The following is an 18648-nucleotide window of genomic DNA, read 5'->3' as shown; positions in this document are numbered from 1 at the left end:
CACTAGCTTGTCTGTGGCACTGCCTGCTCTTGCAGTCTGCCAGGAGGTGTTGACAGAGTCCCATACTGTCTCTGGTATCTTACCAATGATAGGACATTCTGAATTAGCCCAAAGAGAAAATCTCTTCCTTGGTTATGAGATAGGTTTTCATGGCCATGAGCCATTTTCTGGGAGGATCAGAAGAATGGCATTTTCTCCAAATCTGACTCACTTAGGATTAACAGTTTGCCTGGGCGATCCGGGGATATTCTGAGGCATAGACAGAAGGGTGGAAGGAGGTGGAAAGATACAGGAGGGAGCAGGAATCAGGGAAAGGAGAGGGAGAGACCCGTGGCAGGTGGACATGGGATGCCATAGCCAGCATGCAGCTGAGCCAGGCCTTCTGTGCCAATCTTTCCAGGCCCAGTTCATTTTCCTGGAGGTGGAGGAACCCAAATTTCATGGTGCTATGCCCCAGCACTCCATTCTCATCCTGCCACGGACCCTGTGCTCCACCTGCCGTGGTCCGAAGGCTGTCCTTTTAAATTTATTTGTGCTCCAAAAACTTTTTTGCTGTTACCTTTCCTTAACTTGAAATTCCATTCTCATTCTTTACGTCCCCCAGTCTCCTCTCACTTGAAGGTCTCCTCTGCCATGAAACCTTTTCTGATCCTTCCAGTTCTCCTTTGCACTATCATCGCCCCAAGACAATGAGCTCTTTGAGGCCAGGGTTTGCCTGAATTTATTGTTTGAGTTCCTTTCTCCCAGCAGTTTGGGAATTTCTGCACACAGTGGATGGGCTGTGACTGGGCTTTTCAATGGCCCCAGGAAAACTGATTTCAAGTGGAGATAAACGCTTACCTTAAAGGCATGCATTGGCTTTTCTCATGTTTGTATTTTTGCCATCTTCCCCAGGTCTGCTGCTTAATTTGTTAGGTCTGGTTGTGTGCTGTCATGCCTCTTCTCTCTCTCTCTCCCCACCTTTCCACTCGTCTCTCTTTCTGTCTCTCTCACCAGATCCCGTATGCATAGCCTGTCACCTACCCCACATTGACACTCCATGCTCCTTTGCACCAGGCCTGCTCCTGTCTTTAAAAGCTTCAGGCTCACTTTGTTATGAAAAGCAAGACGGGGAAACTGAAGATTCGTTCAGGACATTAAAAAACCAAACCAGAGGGTGGCGCCTATGGCTCAAGGAGTAGGGCGCCGGTCCCATATGCCAGAGGTGGTGGGTTCAAACCCAGCCCCGGCCAAAAAAAAAAAAAAACCACACACACACAAAAAAAACCAAACCAGAAAACTCCCCAGAGAAAAAGGAGAAATAGACTCTAAATCACGTTTTATGTGTTGTGTTATAAAAGAGTGACATTAGTGTGCCACCATCAGCAGAACTTGTACTTGCAATGTTGGAATGAATCTTTCTCTCCCCTCCACACTTTTTTGTGTTTTCCCACAGTGTTGGTCAGTCTGTTCTTGACCTGTGGGGATTATGAACAGCCTCCTCTGTCCCCCCAGGTTCTGAACCAGTTGCCTTGTGCACAGTAGGTGCTCAGTGAAGGTATATTGCCCTGGCTATGAGTTGTTTTTCCAACAGGCACAGGTGATGGTTTGTGGTGATCTCCCTGATCTGTCATAGCAGTTAGCAGGGAGTGGTGTAGAACAGTCAGTACACCCCAAGTCACTTAGATAAAGCTTTGGATTATCTCAGAAAACCAACCCATTCCCTGGGTCAGGACAGCACCCTTTATCCTTTTTGTAATTGTCTGAGTGCTTCTAGGGCCCAGGGGTCAGCTCAGTTCCTTTCCCATATACGTCTCTCTGGCTTCTCTCCCTTGAGGCCTCATCCTGGATGACTCAGCTTTTCCCAAATGTAGGAAATCAACCCAGACATGAAGTTGCCCCACAGAGGATGCTAAAAACAGGGCAGCTGAGTTAGCAAACTTCTTGTTCCAACGAGGAGCATCCCCTTGTCATCCTCCAGCATCCATGACATGTTACCAAATCAGTCTTTTTATCTGAGACATCAATTTTTTTCAAAATGGAGAAAATGACTTGTGCTTTTTTTGCATTCTCTGAACCCTCGGCCCAGCATATTAGTTGATGACAGATAATTTTAACACCTCAGATGTACTGGTGAACCACTTTGCTTGACTGGTAACTTTAAAAACTCAGAAGCTAAATAGGACAAGCACATGCAAGGTGTGTAGTTACAAAGAAGAAACCTGGTATGAATTAATCATTTGCATGGAATCGTTGTGAATTACAACTATTCATGGTTTGTAAAGAATAAATTTTGGTTTTATTTATGGTATTTGTTTACTTCATATAGGAAACAGATTTGGTTTTGTCACTGAGGAGAGTACAGGTTTGAACACAAAGGACTCAAAGTACAACAACTTTGGGAATCATGACACTAGGGAAGAGGGGAGAAAGACTTCATCTACCTTAAAATGAATTACTGGTTAACTGCTATTAATATGCCACGGGCTTGAAGACCAGCATACAACACTTCAGGATCAATAAGGGTATTTATCATGTGTGTGTATTGATCTCTCACGAAGGAGTGAATCGTATTTCACGGTGCCTATGTTAGTGCAAAAGAAGTAGCAGAGGTGTTGTGAAGCCCTATCACAGAAGTGGATGCTCAGATGTTAAACGTACAAAGCCACAAACATGAGTATTAGAATCAGAAGCAATTGCATTTGCTGGCAGCCTCTCTGCAGGTGGCAGTTTTTCAAGATACTCCTTTCCTGGCTGTTGAATCACTCCTGAACTTCTATCTTATCACACAAATTAGGACTGTAGACCAGAATAACAACACTTACAGCATCTAACTTCGCATTTCCATTTGCATCTTGGCAGAAGATCGGCAGGTTGGTAATTCTCTAAGTGACTGCAGGTTGAGAAAGCTACCACATTTTCTTGGTAACAGTGCTATTGTGCTTTCTGCGATTATTAATATCGTTAAGCAGTTTGGGCCAGTTTTTATTTTGGACAACTGTAGAGTGAGTTCTAGTGTACTCAAGTTGTTTCCTTTCTGGTATACTTGTATGGTCTTTGAACTTACTTATGTTGGCCATCCAGTTTTATAAAGGTCCCTGTCACGGTGCATGTGAGGCTTGGGACAGGCAGGAGGAATTCACAGTAAGACCAAAGGACCTGATAGATTTTGGTGCATTCATCACAGTTGTGGAGCCAACTGTCAGTTCTTACTGACGCACGTGCATATACACAAATTTCACATTTTGTATAGTTGGTTTGTGGATTTCGTGGCTTGGGTATCTTATTTTTAGGTTTATCACCAATTAATAGGGACACTTAACCTGATCATCATAAGCTCCTCTGGGGAGTTCTGCCATGATCCCTGTCATAGTAGAGTTGACCAGAGGGCAGACTCTGCCCAGGGTCTTACTCTGTGTCACTCTGTCACTCTGGACAAGGAGCTGTATGTTTCTTCTCAGGCTGGAGCCAGTGAGTATTGCATGATTGCTCAGCTGTTGAGTAAGGGTCAGAAGGGAAGCTGGATCCCTTTCCTGGTCTGTGGATGACAGATATTAAAAGTGCAAGTTGGCTGTTTGAAGGGAATTTGTCCAACACTAGACATGCCAGTGAGTTCCATGAGATTCCTTCCGTGACCGCAGCTTCCCCGTGCAAACCCATAATGACCTCCTCTTGCCTGCCTGGAGAGTCTAAAGGACCTGTTCTATTCCCCGCCTCCTTATTCTCCAGATCTGCCTTTGAGTGTGGATCAGATTATTATTATTATTTTCCTAAATATTTTTATGTTATGCCCTTGCTTTGTAAACCACCGTTGATTCCCTGGAGGAGAAACCAGAGCTGCTTGGCCTGGCATTCCTATTGTAGGTCTTCCGTGAATGTAGGGCTCACTGGCATTCATATTATAGAGCTCCCAGAGAAGCTGTGGTCACGGAAGGAATCTCATAGAATTCACTAGCATGTCTGGTGTTGGACAAATTCCCTTCAAACAACCAATGGTAACATAAGTTACCATTCCTACTCACCATTATCTCTTAATGTGAACTCCACATTCTGGCCAGGCTCATCTGCTCTCTGTCCCTGGAACACATTTTGTCCTTTTCCCTCCTTGTGACTCTGTTGACCTCCTTCACTACTCTGTTAATATCCTCCTTTTTGGCGTATTTTCCCATCTAACTCATCTCTGTCCTGGCTCATCACCCCCGAGGCCTTTGCTGACACTCCATTGTCTACCTATGCTGTCACTGTGGCACTTAGATTATTGCTTTGTAGGTTTGGTTTCTTGGTCTATGCCTAGTTTTCCCAAATAGAGGAAGAAATGAAACATTTAAAGTATTTTTGCCATGAACAACAGCTAGAGCAAAGCTTTGGGCATAGTTTTTTTTTTTTTTGTGGGGGGGCATAGTTTTTATATGAGAATAAGTGAATGAATCAAATGTAAATATAAAATATAACTTAAGGTCAATAATAAGTGATTTTTTTATGTTACCTGCTTCTCCACATGATCCAGAAACCTTATGAGGGTTATTAAGTTTGGTGCTGCAGTGTTGTACCCAGGTGCCTGGTAAGTAGGTGCTTAATAAGTGCTTGTCAAGGCTCGGAGCCTGTGGTTCAAGCGGCTAAGATGCCAGCCACGTACACCTGAGCTGCCAGGTTCGAATCCAGCCTGGGCCCACCAAACAACAGTGTTGGCTGCAACCAAAAAAAAAAAAAAAAAAAATGTAGCCGGGCGTTGTGGCAGGCACCTATAATCCCAGCTACTTGGGAGGCAGAGGCAGGAGAAGCGTTTGAGCCCAGGAGTTGGAGGTTGCTGTGAGCTGTGATGCCACAGTACTCTACCCAGGGTGACAGCTTGAGGCTCTGTCTCAAAAAAAAAAAAAGAAAAAGAAAAGGGTGGTGCCTGTGGCTCAAAGGAGTAGGGTGCCATCCCCATATGCCAGAGGTGGCGGGTTCAAGCCCAGCCCCGGCCAAAAGTGCTTGTCAAATAGAATAAATGCTTGAATAGATGAATTAAGTTTTTGTGGTTAGAATAATGAAGAAATCTTGGACGCAGCCATTAAGATCAGAACCATTTGGCATCAACACAGACATAGCACACACGACTTGTGATCTGAGTTCTGTAGTAATAATAAGGAGAAGCCCAACTTCTTTATACAATGGAATTCATTTTTCAACTCTAATTTTATCATCAGAACTATTACAGTAATGCAGTGAGGGGCTTACTGGTGTCATTTATTTTTAGAGATGATGTATGGAGCAGTTGCTTTAAATTTTTACAGTAGACCAGTGGTCCTTAACTTTGGAGGACATGAGAGTCTCCTTGGAGCTTGTTAAAAACTCAAATTACTGGTTTCCACGCTCAGAATATCAGATTGAGTAGGACTGTGGCGAGGCCCAGGATTTGCATTTCTGCAGGTTCCCAGATGATGCTGATGCTGCTGATTTAGGGGCCACACTTTGCTAATGACTGGATTAGACACATGTAGTTGCTGATTTAGGGACCACACTTTGCTAATGACTGGATTAGGCACACGTAGTTGCTGATTCAGGGTCCACACTTTGCTAATGACTGGATTAGACACATGTAGTTTGTGGATGTTTATTTCAACTTGGGGAAATTTTCACATACTAGTAGCATGGACTTAAGGGCTAGGAATCATAAAGCTGTTCTTAACGTTGACCAAGAATGTTAATTTAGAACTTTTAACATACAGACTTCAGTGGTTTATAAATACACATAATACTTTTTAAAGTCTCACTGTTTAAGAATGCTTACACATGTTAAGATTATAAAATGGGTAGGCATCTACTCTTAATCAAGCTCAAATAGTTTTTTTATTATTAAATCATAGCTGTGTACATTAATGAGATCATGGGGCACCATACACTGGTTTTATAGACCATTTGACACATTTTCATCACACTGGTTAACATAGCCTTCCTGGCATTTTCTTAGTTATTGTGCTAAGACATTTACATTCCACATTTACTAAGTTTCACATTCAAATGGTTTTATTAAGTGCTTTCATGAAACAACTTTTCCAACAGGTTTCTCGTATTTATTATTAATTTTTTTTTTTAAAGCTTGGTATAATTTGAAAGAGGAAATAAAATACAGGTAAGTGGAAAAGTAATGGTGTTAACTAATTACAGGCAGCTGTAGCAAACCAATCATGGCTTTGACCTGACACAGCATTTTATTTGAGCTTCACTATGCAGTTTATTGAAGCCATTCTCTTGTTACCTTGAGAATTATTACTGGCATCATTTTGGCTCTTGATAAACTGAGTCTGGGAAAGGTTATGATGCAGAAACTCAGGAATCTGCGTTGTGCCCTATTCCTAGAATGCTGGAGTCTTCACGTTTCTATTTTGGCTGCTGCTGCGTTTGTTTTATCAAAAACTTCACTTTTGAAGGGCAGGCCCAGGCCCTAAGGGGTATTCCATGTTTTCCACTACAGGGAGAGGAAGAGCATCTAGAATGCTCTCCTAAAAGGGTTTGGAATGAACCATGCTCTCATTGGGTATTTCTGGAAGGCAGAAATATGTTGTTCATTCTTTTTCTGATTTAGACATCTGTATGATTTACCAATTTTGAGAAGTTTGTTTTGTTTTTGTAATCAAATTAACAGTGGAAACAGAACATTGAAAACAAAAGAATTAAATACTGAAAACTACTAATTATGCCACCAAATTGGGTGTTTATAATAAGAGAAAGATCAAGAGGAGAGGATGAACACGTGTCCCCTCTAGACCCGGAGAGCTGGGGTGTGGAATAATGAAACCAGCATGTTTCAACTCCCGGCGGGGACGGGGAAGAAAGAAGAAGGGAAAAAATAGAGGAGAATGGTGGCTTGGCAGTGCATTTACAGGAGCTTAAGATGGGTGCATGTATATTGTTTCAGAGGAAAGAAACTCCAGGGCTGACTTTAAAGTGAAGCTTTAAAAATACATTTGGTCGCAGCTCTTACCCAGACCTTTCAGAACCTGCACTTTCAGTGGCCTCCTCCCTTTCATGTTTTCTCTTTCTCCTTCCACACACTTAGCCGGCAGACACTTTCTGATGGGCTTCTTTGGGCCACGAATTATGCTGGGAATTTTTCTTCATGAGCCCCCTCTCCCTTTCTAGGGATGCTTAAACCTCTGCTTTAAAAGTAAAATAACACGTGTTATGACTCCCTAGAGCTTTTATTTTTAACTTACATTATTTTTTATTCCAAGGGACTGGAAATGTTCATTGATCCCTCTGGCGAATGTTTACCAACTCTGTGAGTGGCATTTACGGAGACTGTACAGTAGGGGACACAGTGACACACCAGGAGGCAGGGTGCCTTCTTGCCAGATCTCACATCCTGGCGGGAGAGAAGGCCATTCACCACATTCATCTTTGATTTCTCGTTGCTTGCTTGCTCCTTGCCCTCTGGCAGCCGGCTCATGTTCTTCCCACTATGTTAAAACCACAGGCCCTAAAGACCTAGTCTTCTGTTGGTCTTTTCTGGAGCTAAGTTAGCTTGATCTCCTAGCAGCAGTGGACACTGCAGCCTGCCCCCTCTGTGATGCAGGTCAGTTTTGGCCTCTGTGACATTGAGTTCTTCAGAGTGCTGGCCTTGACTCTTTTCTCCTATAACAGTCCCCTCCTCCTCCCCACAGCTAATTTCTCCGCATGACTCCTGGATCTCAGCTTCCAGCCTCAGTCTCTCCCAGGGGCAGAGGCTCCAAGTTCTTTTTTTTTTTTTTTTATTGTTGGGGATTCATTGAGGGTACAATAAGCCAAGGCTCCAAGTTCTTACCTGCATCCTGACACCTGTGTGCCCTCCCTGTCCTCTGCCACACCCAGCCTCTGCTCTGTGCACCCCTCACCCCATAGCTTGGTGATAGTCCCCAGCTGTCCAGTTCTGGTGAGTCTAATCTCACACATGTCCCCAGGACAGGCCCTTCCTGTACATGTGCTGCCTTCTGAGGTCTCTCCGTGGGCTACTCCCTCAGCTCCGTAGTGAGTCTCCCTGCCTCTGACCTCTCTCCCCTCCACTTCAAGATTGCTATGAGATAGAGTCCTCCCAAAGCACAGCTCTGACGTGTAACCTCCCTACTCAGCACTCTTCAGTGGTTCCCATTACATCCCAAAGAGAGTCTTGAGACTGGACCTCCTCGTCCCCCTTTTTCACCCAGCTGGTCCGCCCGACTGCCCCGCCCATCACTCTGTGCTCTCCCCATCACCGCCCAGCTTCCATGCCTTTGTCTTTGTTGCCCCTTTTGCCTGCCTCTCCTTTTCTTGTTTTTCACCGATTTTCTGCTTCTCTTTTAAGGTGCAACTCAGATGTAGTTTTTGTTGAATTCTTTGCTAGACTGCAAGTCATCACTCTCTCCTCTGACTGTCCACAGGAGTTTGTGGGCACTCCTGTGTGATGAAGGGCGGTATTTGTAATCCCTTGTGTCTTTCGCCCTCTACTGTGGGCTCCTTGGGCAGGACAGCCTGACACCATGCCCCCATCTAGGCAGCTGGACTGTCTCTTAGAATATTGTTTAGTAAATGTCCACTCCGGATGCAAGACTTAGGAATTCATTCAGTTGTCGATCAGAATTAACACTGATAGAGTCTATGCCAGGGGCTGGCAAACTGTAGCCTTCAGGTCCAGTCATCCCACTGCCTGTTTTTGTGAATAAATTTTTACTGCAGTGCAAGTAGCAGGGGCTGAATGGTCCCCAAACCCTAAAATAATGTCCAGTTGACCTTTTACAGAAGTTTGTCTACCTCTGGACCATACCATTGTCCAGACTTCTGAAGATATGGTATCAGCTGTAGAAGGAAGTTATGGAAACAATGTTCGCTTAAACTCTTAACCTCTTGGCTTCGGCTTTGCGACATATCCATGTGGCTGCCATAGTTGGGGTGCTGAGCTATTTGTTTACTTTACCCAAAGTAAAGCACAGTTGATTTTATTGTGTGACTATGCTAGCAAGTTAACTAGATTGGACCTTCAGTTTTTTGATATATTAGCATAGGAATTTCTAGGTAGAAGGTACATTGTCAGCTTTATGTGATTAAAATGTTTTTGGTAATCTCAATAAAAATAATCGGCAAAGGTCTTGGCTGTGCCACCAGAGTGAAGCTTACCTTAGAAACCCTCCCTTACCTTGGCCATAGGAGCCACAGCACGTAGCGCTGCCCCTGCTCCTCAGGTACGTGGCTCTGCAAATCTTGACCAGGAAGCTGATGTGTTGTCAAGATCTAGGGGTAAAGATTTGTGGATCCCCACCTTAATACCATGTTGTCTTTTTTTCCTTTTTAGAGGGACGTATGGTCATCCAGGATATTCCTTCTGTCACCAGCAGAGGGCATGTGGAGAACGCACCTGACCTGGTTTCTGACTCCACCTACTACAGCAGCTTTTACCAGCCGTCTCTGTTTCCTTACTACAACAATCTGTACAACTATCCGCAGTACTCCATGGCCTTGGCTGCTGATTCCTCCCCTGGGGATGTGGGAAGTCCCCTCGGAGGGTCCCCTGTGAAGAATAGCCTTCGGAGCCTCCCGACACCTTATGTGCCTGGTCAGGCAGGAAACCAGTGGCAGGTAGGCTATTACCCAGTGGGTGAACTAGATATGTGAAAAGCACACATACGTGTACAGAGTGGCACAGGCACACAGATACGTATGTACACGCCACATACATGTGTGCCCAGTTAGCACACATACGTAGGCACAGTATGCAAAATGTGTAAAGAATTTTTCACTTTGCTGATAATGCCATTTAATCCCAGAGGTTGGGTTGCAAGGAATTGTAAAAAAGAATGCATATGTTTATTTTCTTTTTCAAATTTTACTTATCCTGTTTTTTCATTGTTACTTCACATGAACACCCAGTTAGCTGGAGTCAGATTCATAAGGAGCTTACTGGGTGGGGCCCCACCTCTTCCAGCTTTGTCAGCACTTTTTTTTTGTTTGTTTTTTGTTTTTTTTTGCAGTTTTTGGTCGGGGCCGGGTTTGAACCCACCACCTCCGGTATATGGGGCCAGTGCCCTACTCCTTGAGGCCTGGGCACTGCCCAAGTCTTTCACACTCTTAAGTATGTATTTTTAAAATAGTATGCCATCAGGAGCTTTTATTTATTTATTTTTCAGTATTTTAATTTAATTTTCTACTGGACAAATTTATGTATCTCCCTCACCCTTTCCTTTAAGTTAGTGTGACAATTCTCCATAATAAACTACTTGAAGAGAAGCTTTGGTCAAGAATGGAATGAAATAGCCAAAAAAATAATAATAATAAAATAAATAAATAAAAATCACTGGTGTTTTAAGAAAACCCATACCAATTTTGTACTCAAACAAAACCACACAATATTTGCACGATATGTGTTTTCAGTGTTTCCTTAGCGCTGGCTTTCTTCACCATCCAGTGGCAGAGCTGCGGTCAGCGACTATTTGTTGTGCTGGATGGCAGAGGCTCACTCAGCTTCACAGCGGCCCTGGATAAAGATGCTAAGGTCTTGAAATCCCAAATTGTCATGGCTCCATCAATGCCAGTAGTGTAAAATTTGTGACAATCTTGCTTGTCCACCTCATAAGTAGACACTTCAGTGATGCTGTTCTGGCGCAGTGTCTCCAGGGCTGTATTGTGGTTGGGCCCTCTTGTCCATGTTGCACTGGGTGCTCTGTTTTGGAACATCTAACTTGGACACAAAGGTCAAACAGCCGCGGTCATCATAGTTAAATGGGCAGCAGTCATGGCCAGCAGCCCCAACGCTATTCTCCGAGACAAATGATACACTCAGGAGGGTAGGAACTCTGTTTTCAGAGTTGATACCTGTACACTTTTTGAAGTATCAGCAACAGACACGGTGCTGTCATGACTGACCCAGTCCAGGTGGCTCCTACTGGCAGAGAAGCTGACCCCATGGACCCAGCCTCCTGTGCCACTGCCCCAAACTCTGACATCAGCTGACCAAAAGGCATCTTGCTGCTCCAGGGTGTACTGGCTGGCTTTCCATCCACTTCTTTAATATAGGCAGAAAACACCCTGCATTTGAAGTCACATGATCCTGGCAAAACATTGTTGGGATGCCAGTCCAAGCTGAGGACTGTGGGGCAAATCAGCTTTTTAATGTGTTTACTTACCCACCAGTCATTTTCAGACTGGAAGTAACTAACAGAAATGAGTCATGCTCCACTTCCCACAGCAAGTTTGTTCTCTAAGGGGGACCACTTCACAAAGGTGGCTGCGCGATTAACTCTCAGGATCCCCAGGGTTGGCTTCCGGACACCATCTTTCTGACTCCAGACATAGGCATTGCCATCTGCCCTGCAAGAGATGGTGTGGTTGCTTTTGGGAACCCAGTCAATACCTGTGATGTGTCTGTTGTGCTCCTTGAGTTCATGAGCTTTTATCCACTAGCTCCCGTTTTCTTATAGATGTGCACTTCGTGATTATTGGGGCTAAGGGTAATTTGGGTAAATCCCTGTTCCAGGCATGACAGGTGATTGGCTCTAGTAAAAACTGATGCAGGGACATTATTCTTAGAGTTTTCTTTTTCTTTTTTTTTTTCTTTTTGCAGTTTTTGACCAGGGCCAGGTTTGAACCTGCCACCTCCGGTATATGGGGCTGGCGCCCTACTCATTGAGCCACAGGCGCCGCCCTATTCTTAGAGTTTTCAAAGAATAGAAAGCTGGGATGGGGGAAGGTTGGACGGGATTGGAGCGGAGAATTCACAGACTCGGGTCAGTCCACATAAACAGCCTCCTCAGACAAGGGCAGAGGACTAAGGCTGAGAGGGAGGAGCTTTTAATATTTAGAATGAAACAAAGCATTTTGCTTCAGCAGAGAAAGAGCATTTGTCTAGCGCTATTCTGCTTCCTCAGTTGTAACCATCTCCATTGGGCCAGTATACCCGCAGCAGATTCAAGGAACCAGAATTACTCGGAGGCTAGATTACCACATATCCACACGTGGTGGGACTGTGCATACGTCTGAGAGGTTAGACTCGACACTTACCAACTCCCTTCAGACCCAAAGATGTTAAGGTTTCAGGAGAACTGTTCTTATTTTAGATGCATTTACTGTGTTCAGGCTTTCTCAGCTGAGAGGATGCAACGCATACCTATATTTGGGAATTTAGTGCTAGTGTTTGACCTTCCTTTTTTCCCCAGCCTTATTGATGTATAATTTATAAAAATTATATATATTTAGGGTGTACAACCTGATGATTTGATCCATGTATGCCTTGTGCAGTGAATACCACAGTCGAGCTAATTAACAAACACATTTATCAACTCACGTGGTACCATTTTTGTGTGTGTGGCGGTAACACTTAAGATCTAGTCTCTTAGTGTGTTTCAAGTATATGTTATGTTATTAATTATAGTCACATGATGTACCTTAGAGTCCCAGAACTTACTCATCTTATACCTGAAAGTTTGTACCCTCTGACCAACATTTCCCTCTGCCTCCCAGTCCCCAGCCCTGGAAACCACCAGTCTACTCTGATTGTGTGAGTTGGACGCTTTTCAGAAGTCTTCGACTTTCTGAAGCTCACTTTGAAAAATGTGAATTGAAATTTTCCTTTGAACAAATGCATTCCATTTGCCTCTGCTTTTGGGGGTGTGGGAAGTTAATGTTCAAGTTACCCACTGTTTGGATTTTCTTGCTACCCTCAGGTAGCTGACTTCTTGGATTTATTAAAATGTCAGTTTTAACCCCAAGTTACAAATTTTCCTAAGTTTTTCATGTTTTATTTTTGGAATCAAACTTTTTTGAAGGGAGCCTGACGTACATTGGGATTAGAATTGGGAGGTGGTTGGTGGCTTCTTCTGTGCTCCCAGTTCTTGGGGGATGCTGAAGTGAGAGCTTGAGGCCAGGACTTCAAGACCAACCTGGGCAACATAATGAGACACAATTTCTACAAAAAATAAAAGTGATTAAAAAATAGAATCAAGAGGTAATAGGCATGTAAAGGAAACACAGTAATTTATGGAGTTTTAGGCTGGACCTCTTTAGGCCTGTGGATTTTATGCTTTGGGGAAGAATTTAGGTTGATTCCTACTGGAGATTCTCTACCCTGTAGGTAGAAAAATCTTAGTTTAAACCTCATTCAGCAGATTCCCAGGAGCCAGGCTCTGCTATTTGGGGGGTTTTGGCTGCTCCTGAGCTTTGGAGATAAAGAAGATAGGAGGGTCTGTGAACCTGTTGGCTTAGGTGATGAAGAATGAGAAAAAATTTTTTCTCCAGCTTAACACCAACTTTATAGCACAGTCAGAAATCTGCTAAATTAATTGGCCCTTCTACTTTGTCAAAATCTTTCAAATGGCAGATGATTGCCTGGCATATTACTGTTCATTTTTGCTGTCTACCTGGAAAACCTGGGAAGGGTATGACAGGTCTTAGATGTCTTTGGACGTCACTTATCAAAGTCCACCCTCTGAGGATCAGCCCAGGGCGACAGGCTCTGTGGAATGTACCTTTGCTTGGTCTTGGAGAGCTGCCTCAGCTGCTGGGTCCTAAGAGAGATTTCCCTGAGGACAAATTTTGTTGAGAAGAAGCTTGACTTGGGTAGTATCTACCTATTAGCCAGGATAGGAGGGAAAGAATTGGCTACACTTTCTTAGTCCCGTGAAGGATGTGTAATTTTGATGCTTAGCATCTTCTCTGGGACTTGCTAGTGAGGTATTGCTGGTTCGAGCCTAGGAGAGACACTGAGGCATCATTTACTGATGGGCCTAAGGGCCTAAAGCCTTCTTATTTCCTACCCAGTCATGGTCAGTGATTTATCTCATATAACAACTTATTTTGAGGCAATAGGTTTTTCCTACTATGGTTGATTCCCTTTCTTAGTAAATAAGAACATCAATAATGACAACTATTATAGATTGAGCAGTTAATGCCCTAGGAAGAAAATGGTATTGTCCTTTTTATAGGTGAGTACGTTGAGCCTCAGAGAATGGCTTATCTAATACCACACAACCACCAAGTGGGAGGAGAGCCAGGGTTTGAACCATTTCTGGTTGACTCCAAAGTGTGTGTTTCAACACTATCTTGATTATCACTGGGTTTACAACAAAATCAGGGCTTTGGAAACCACTTCCAGGGATCCCTGTGTGAGCTGACACCTCTGAGAAATGTGCGGAAGTCTCTGCAGGTAAACTTGACAAGATCAATTAAGTACTAATACTGAGGCCATCCTTAGTTCCTTAGGGCTTGGAATAAAGTACTTTGTTTTCCATTGGGGGTCTTCGTGTAACTCTATTCTGATTTTCTGTCATCACTTGTGGATGTCAGAAATACTGAGAACAGAGCCCTGACATTTTCCTAAAACATGCAGTCTTGGCATGTCTGCAATATGTGTGTAGCATTAAAAAAAATTTAGATGAGGGTGCTCCACCATATCGTCTCCCTGTCCTTTCTGACATTTTATGAGTCTGTGGATTAATCTTGTAAGGAAATATAAGCACAAGCTTGACTTACAGTTTTTTTGGTCATGCCTGCTAAAATTAGTTCTAATGGAAATAAACTTTTACATGAAAGGTACTAGAACCAATATTGTTGGGATCCCGCCCCAGGGGCAGGGTCCACTAAGACCTGTGGAACTGGCAGTGACTGACTGAAGAAATAGAGAGTTAGAAACCGCGGTAAAGAAAGGGACATGAGACACAGAGTGGAATTAAAGGTGCGAGCTCAGGGTCCAATGCCCGTTCGTGGGATTCCGGCAATGGCCCCGAGTGTTTGCTCCACTCTGCTTTTATTGAAGTCTGTTTGCCCAGAGGGTAGGAGGGGAGAGGGAACAAAGACACTAGCAGTTTCTCTGATTGAGCATATCAGCTCCTATTGTTATTATTATTAATCTTAAGGGTGGCCTTGAGAAATCTGAAATCTGAGCCTTGTATTGGGAGAACCTCCTGCCTGAGCTCTCACACACAGATTTCTAGGGAGGTGTTAAACTCCGCTAGTTCCCTGTGGAGTAGAATGCCACCGGCGTTAGTCTCCTCTGAGGAATTGGTGGGAGGGAGGAATTTTCCTCCTATCACCACCACAGAGGATCTTCCTCTGCAATAAGGGATATAAACTCTTCTGACCATATCTCAGGGCTCAAGCTACTCTCTTGATCCCTGCCCCAGGCAAATGCAAATCTCCACAATGGGTATCTGCTTTGCCTGTTTACTAGGCAGGAAACGACCCAGTATCTTTCTAGGTCTTGTCATAGCTTCATCTATAACCATTTTTTCTCAGAGTGCTCACAGACCCAGCAGGGGTGTTTGTAAGCTGTATCCCCAACAGGCTAGAATTTCAGAAAAGGCAGGAAGCTTGCTAGCAATGGCTAGCTTACATGTAAACTAGCTGACTTTTCTTTGTTCTGACTCACTCAGCTTACTTTTTAATTTTCCTCTTTTTGTGGGGGTGCATTCCTTTGCCAAGAATGGGGTCTTTGGTCCCCATTCTCCCTGCGAACATATTTGCAAAATGACAGATGAAAATCAGTACAGTGACAAGCAGAGCTGAAATGGATTTTAAAGAGTCCTAGTCCACTTCCATTTTGGTTTAGAGAAAACTGAGGTCTCCAGCACCACGGCTAGTTAGTGATGAGGTGCATTGGTTTAGGGGAACAATAAGGGTGTGCTTTAAGGAACCTGGATTCTGGCACTGGAAGATCCATATTCTATTCTAACTTGGAATTAACTCTATAATTGCTTTTTTTTTTTCAGACAGAGTCTCCACTCTGTTGCCCTGAATAAAGTGAGGTGACATCATAGCTCACAACAGGCTCAAAGGATCACCTTGGCTCAGCCTCCCAAGTAGCTGGGACTACAGGCACTAGCCACCACACCTGGCTAGTTTTTCTATTTCTAGTAGAGATGGGATCTTACTCTTGGCTCAGGCTGGTCTTGAACTCCTGAGCTCAAGCAATCCATCTGCCTTGGCCTCCTAGAGTGCTAGGATTACACTATGCCTAGCCTTACCTCGGTAATCTTGAACAAAATACTCACTGAATCTCCATTTTCTTCACTTGATGTTAACCAAAAGGCTGAGAAGTGATAAATCTCCATTTTCTTTCTTTTTTTTTTTTTTTTGTAGAGACACAGTCTCACTTTATGGCCCTCGGTAGAGTGCCGTGGCCTCACACAGCTCACAGCAACCTCCAACTCCTGGGATTAAGCGAATCTCTTGCCTCAGCCTCCCGAGTAGCTGGGACTACAGGCGCCCGCCACAACGCCCGGCTATTTTTTGGTTGCAGTTTGGCCGGGGCGGGTTTGAACCCGTCACCCTCGGTATATGGGGCCGGTGCCTTACCAACTGAGCCACAGGTGCCGCCCCAAATCTCCATTTTCTTATCTGTAAAGTGTGTATGGTACCATCTTCACTGAACTGTTGCATGGATATGAAAGGCAGTGTGATAACACAAGTGAGATGATGAGTTTATGTGAGGATTTACATGCAAACTGGGAAGTGCTATGCTGATACTAACTGCAGTGAATTTCTGTTACCATTTTTGAAACTTAATCCTCCTTTTTTTGGGGGTTTTTTTTGGCAGGGGCTGGGTTTGAACCTGCCACCTCTGGCATATGGGACCAGTGCCCTACTCCTTGAGCCACAGGCGCCGCCCCTTAATCCTCCTTTTTTTTGTGTGTTTTTTTTTGGCCGGGGCTGGGTTTGAACCCGCCACCTCCGGCATATGGGACCAGCACCCTACTCACTGAGCCACAGGCGCCGCCCCTTAATCCTCCTTTTTAAAAAAATTTTTTAAGTCTTCACCATTTATTCACATGTATTTTAATTAGCTACCTCAGATCCCCTTAGTAACAAGCTAGGATATAAGTAATGCACATTTTAATTCTTAAAAGTTAAAAGATTGGTGCGTGAATATGGAGCAAGGATGAAAGTAAGTGGAAAGATTTCTGTATCATTGGGGAAGAAGTTGATCCCTTTAGGAAGTAGAAAACATAATGCATAGATAAAGATAATAATGGCACAAAATGTGTTCGTTGAGATATAGATGTTGTAAAGAAGTATTCATTAAATACTAACAACCTACAAATAATGCTTATGGAAGTATTGAAGTACTGAAGGGAGAAGAGCTAGTATGCTCACTTTTTAACCAGGGCTGTCTTTATGGCAGGGGAATTGGGAACAGGGATCGGGGTAGAAGGCACTCCGACTCTGCTCTTTGGACAGTGGCTTGTCTTTCCTGGCAGCAGCCTCCCAGGGCAGGCAGGGTAGGGAGTCTTCATTGGTTTCTACCTGACTCTTCTGGCTTCTTTGTGGAAGATGCCCCACAGCGGCATCTGGAGAGCATCTGAGCTATTGTTCTCCTGACTCATTCCCTTGGTTTGAAACTAGCTCAGACTTAAGGGCTGAAATCTGAGGCCAAGTCTGCATATACTTCCTTGATTCTGTGGTTGAGACCTGACTTTTCCTCCTAAGTTTGCCAGATGGAGCCACTTTTTATAAGTTATCCTGCTAGAATACAAAATAATTGATTTGGGATACAAAAATTTGTTTTTCTTGCTTGATTCTGATACAGATATGGGTAGTATGACATTTTAACACTATTCCAATCCATGAACCTGGACTCTCTTTCCATTTATTTATGTCTTCACAAGATCTCAATGCTGTCACTCAGGCTGGAGTGGGGTTACAGTAGTACAATGCTCGTCGTTACTGTAACCTTGAACTCCTGGGCTTAAGTGATTCTCCTGCCTCTTAGCGCCAGAGTATTCAGCAGTGTTTTATAATTTGCAGTGTAGTTATCCTTTACCTCCTTGATAAATTTATTCTGAAGTATTATTTTTTGTAGCTATTGTAAATAGGATTGTCTTCTTGATTATTTTTTCAGATAGTTTGCTATTGGTTTGACTTTGGTATGTTGATTTTGTATCCTGTGGGATAACTGCTTTCTGATCTATATCAGAATGAAGAAGGAAGGATTCAAATTTTTTTCTTTTTCTTTTCTTTTTTTTTTGAGACAGAGTCTCACTTTGTCTCTTAGTAGGTGTTCAATACTTTTGGTAGGGTGAGAAAGTGTCATAGCTCACAGCAACCTCAAACTCTTGGGCTCAAGCGATCCTCTTACCTCAGCCTCCCAAGTAGCTGGGATTAAAGGCACCTGGCTATTTTTGTTTTGTTTTGTTTTGTTTAGCAGGACTGGGCTGGATTTAAACCCACCAGCCCCAGAGCATGTGGCCAGTGCCCTAACTACTGAGCTGTGGGCGCCCAGCCTCAAATTTTTTTCAAAAAAAAAAACCAATCAATTTAAAAAAGAATTAAGATTCAGATTTATATCAGAAATAAGGGAATGAAGTCCTCCTTCCTCGTTCATAGAGGAAAGTCTGACTTGAATGGAAGGCATCACTTTTTTTTTTTCTTAATTGAGACAGAGACTCATTTGGTCACTTTCAGTAGAGTGCTGTGGCATCATAGCTCACAGCAACCTCCAACTTTTGCATTCAAGCGATTCTCTTGCCTCAGCCTCTTGAATAGCTGGGACTACAGGTGCCCGCCACAATGCCTGGCTATTTTTAGAGATGGGGTCTCACTGTTGCTCAGGCCGGTCCTGAACCTGTGAGCTCAGGGTAATCCACCTTCCTCAAGCTTCTCAGAGTGCTAGGATTACAGGCATGTGCCACCGCACTGGGCCAAGCATCATAGCTTTTTAAAACTAGAATTTTTAGAGATGAGTATAGAAAG

General features: G+C 43.7%; 1 protein-coding gene across 1 annotated transcript in view; it reads left to right on the top strand.

The window, feature by feature from the left end:
- DMRT1 (doublesex and mab-3 related transcription factor 1) overlaps window positions 1-18648 on the top strand; it is a 113803-nt gene that overhangs the window by 38016 nt on the left and 57139 nt on the right. The window contains exon 3 of the mRNA XM_053575816.1: window positions 9266-9549. Coding sequence (XP_053431791.1) covers window positions 9266-9549 — 284 coding nt within the window. The remainder of the gene's footprint in view (window positions 1-9265; window positions 9550-18648) is intronic.

Source organism: Nycticebus coucang, chromosome 2 (assembly GCF_027406575.1).
Source record: "Nycticebus coucang isolate mNycCou1 chromosome 2, mNycCou1.pri, whole genome shotgun sequence".
Classification (NCBI taxonomy): domain Eukaryota; kingdom Metazoa; phylum Chordata; class Mammalia; order Primates; family Lorisidae; genus Nycticebus; species Nycticebus coucang.
Note: the sequence above shows the minus strand (reverse complement) of the source record. Positions and strands in the feature narration are given on the sequence as shown.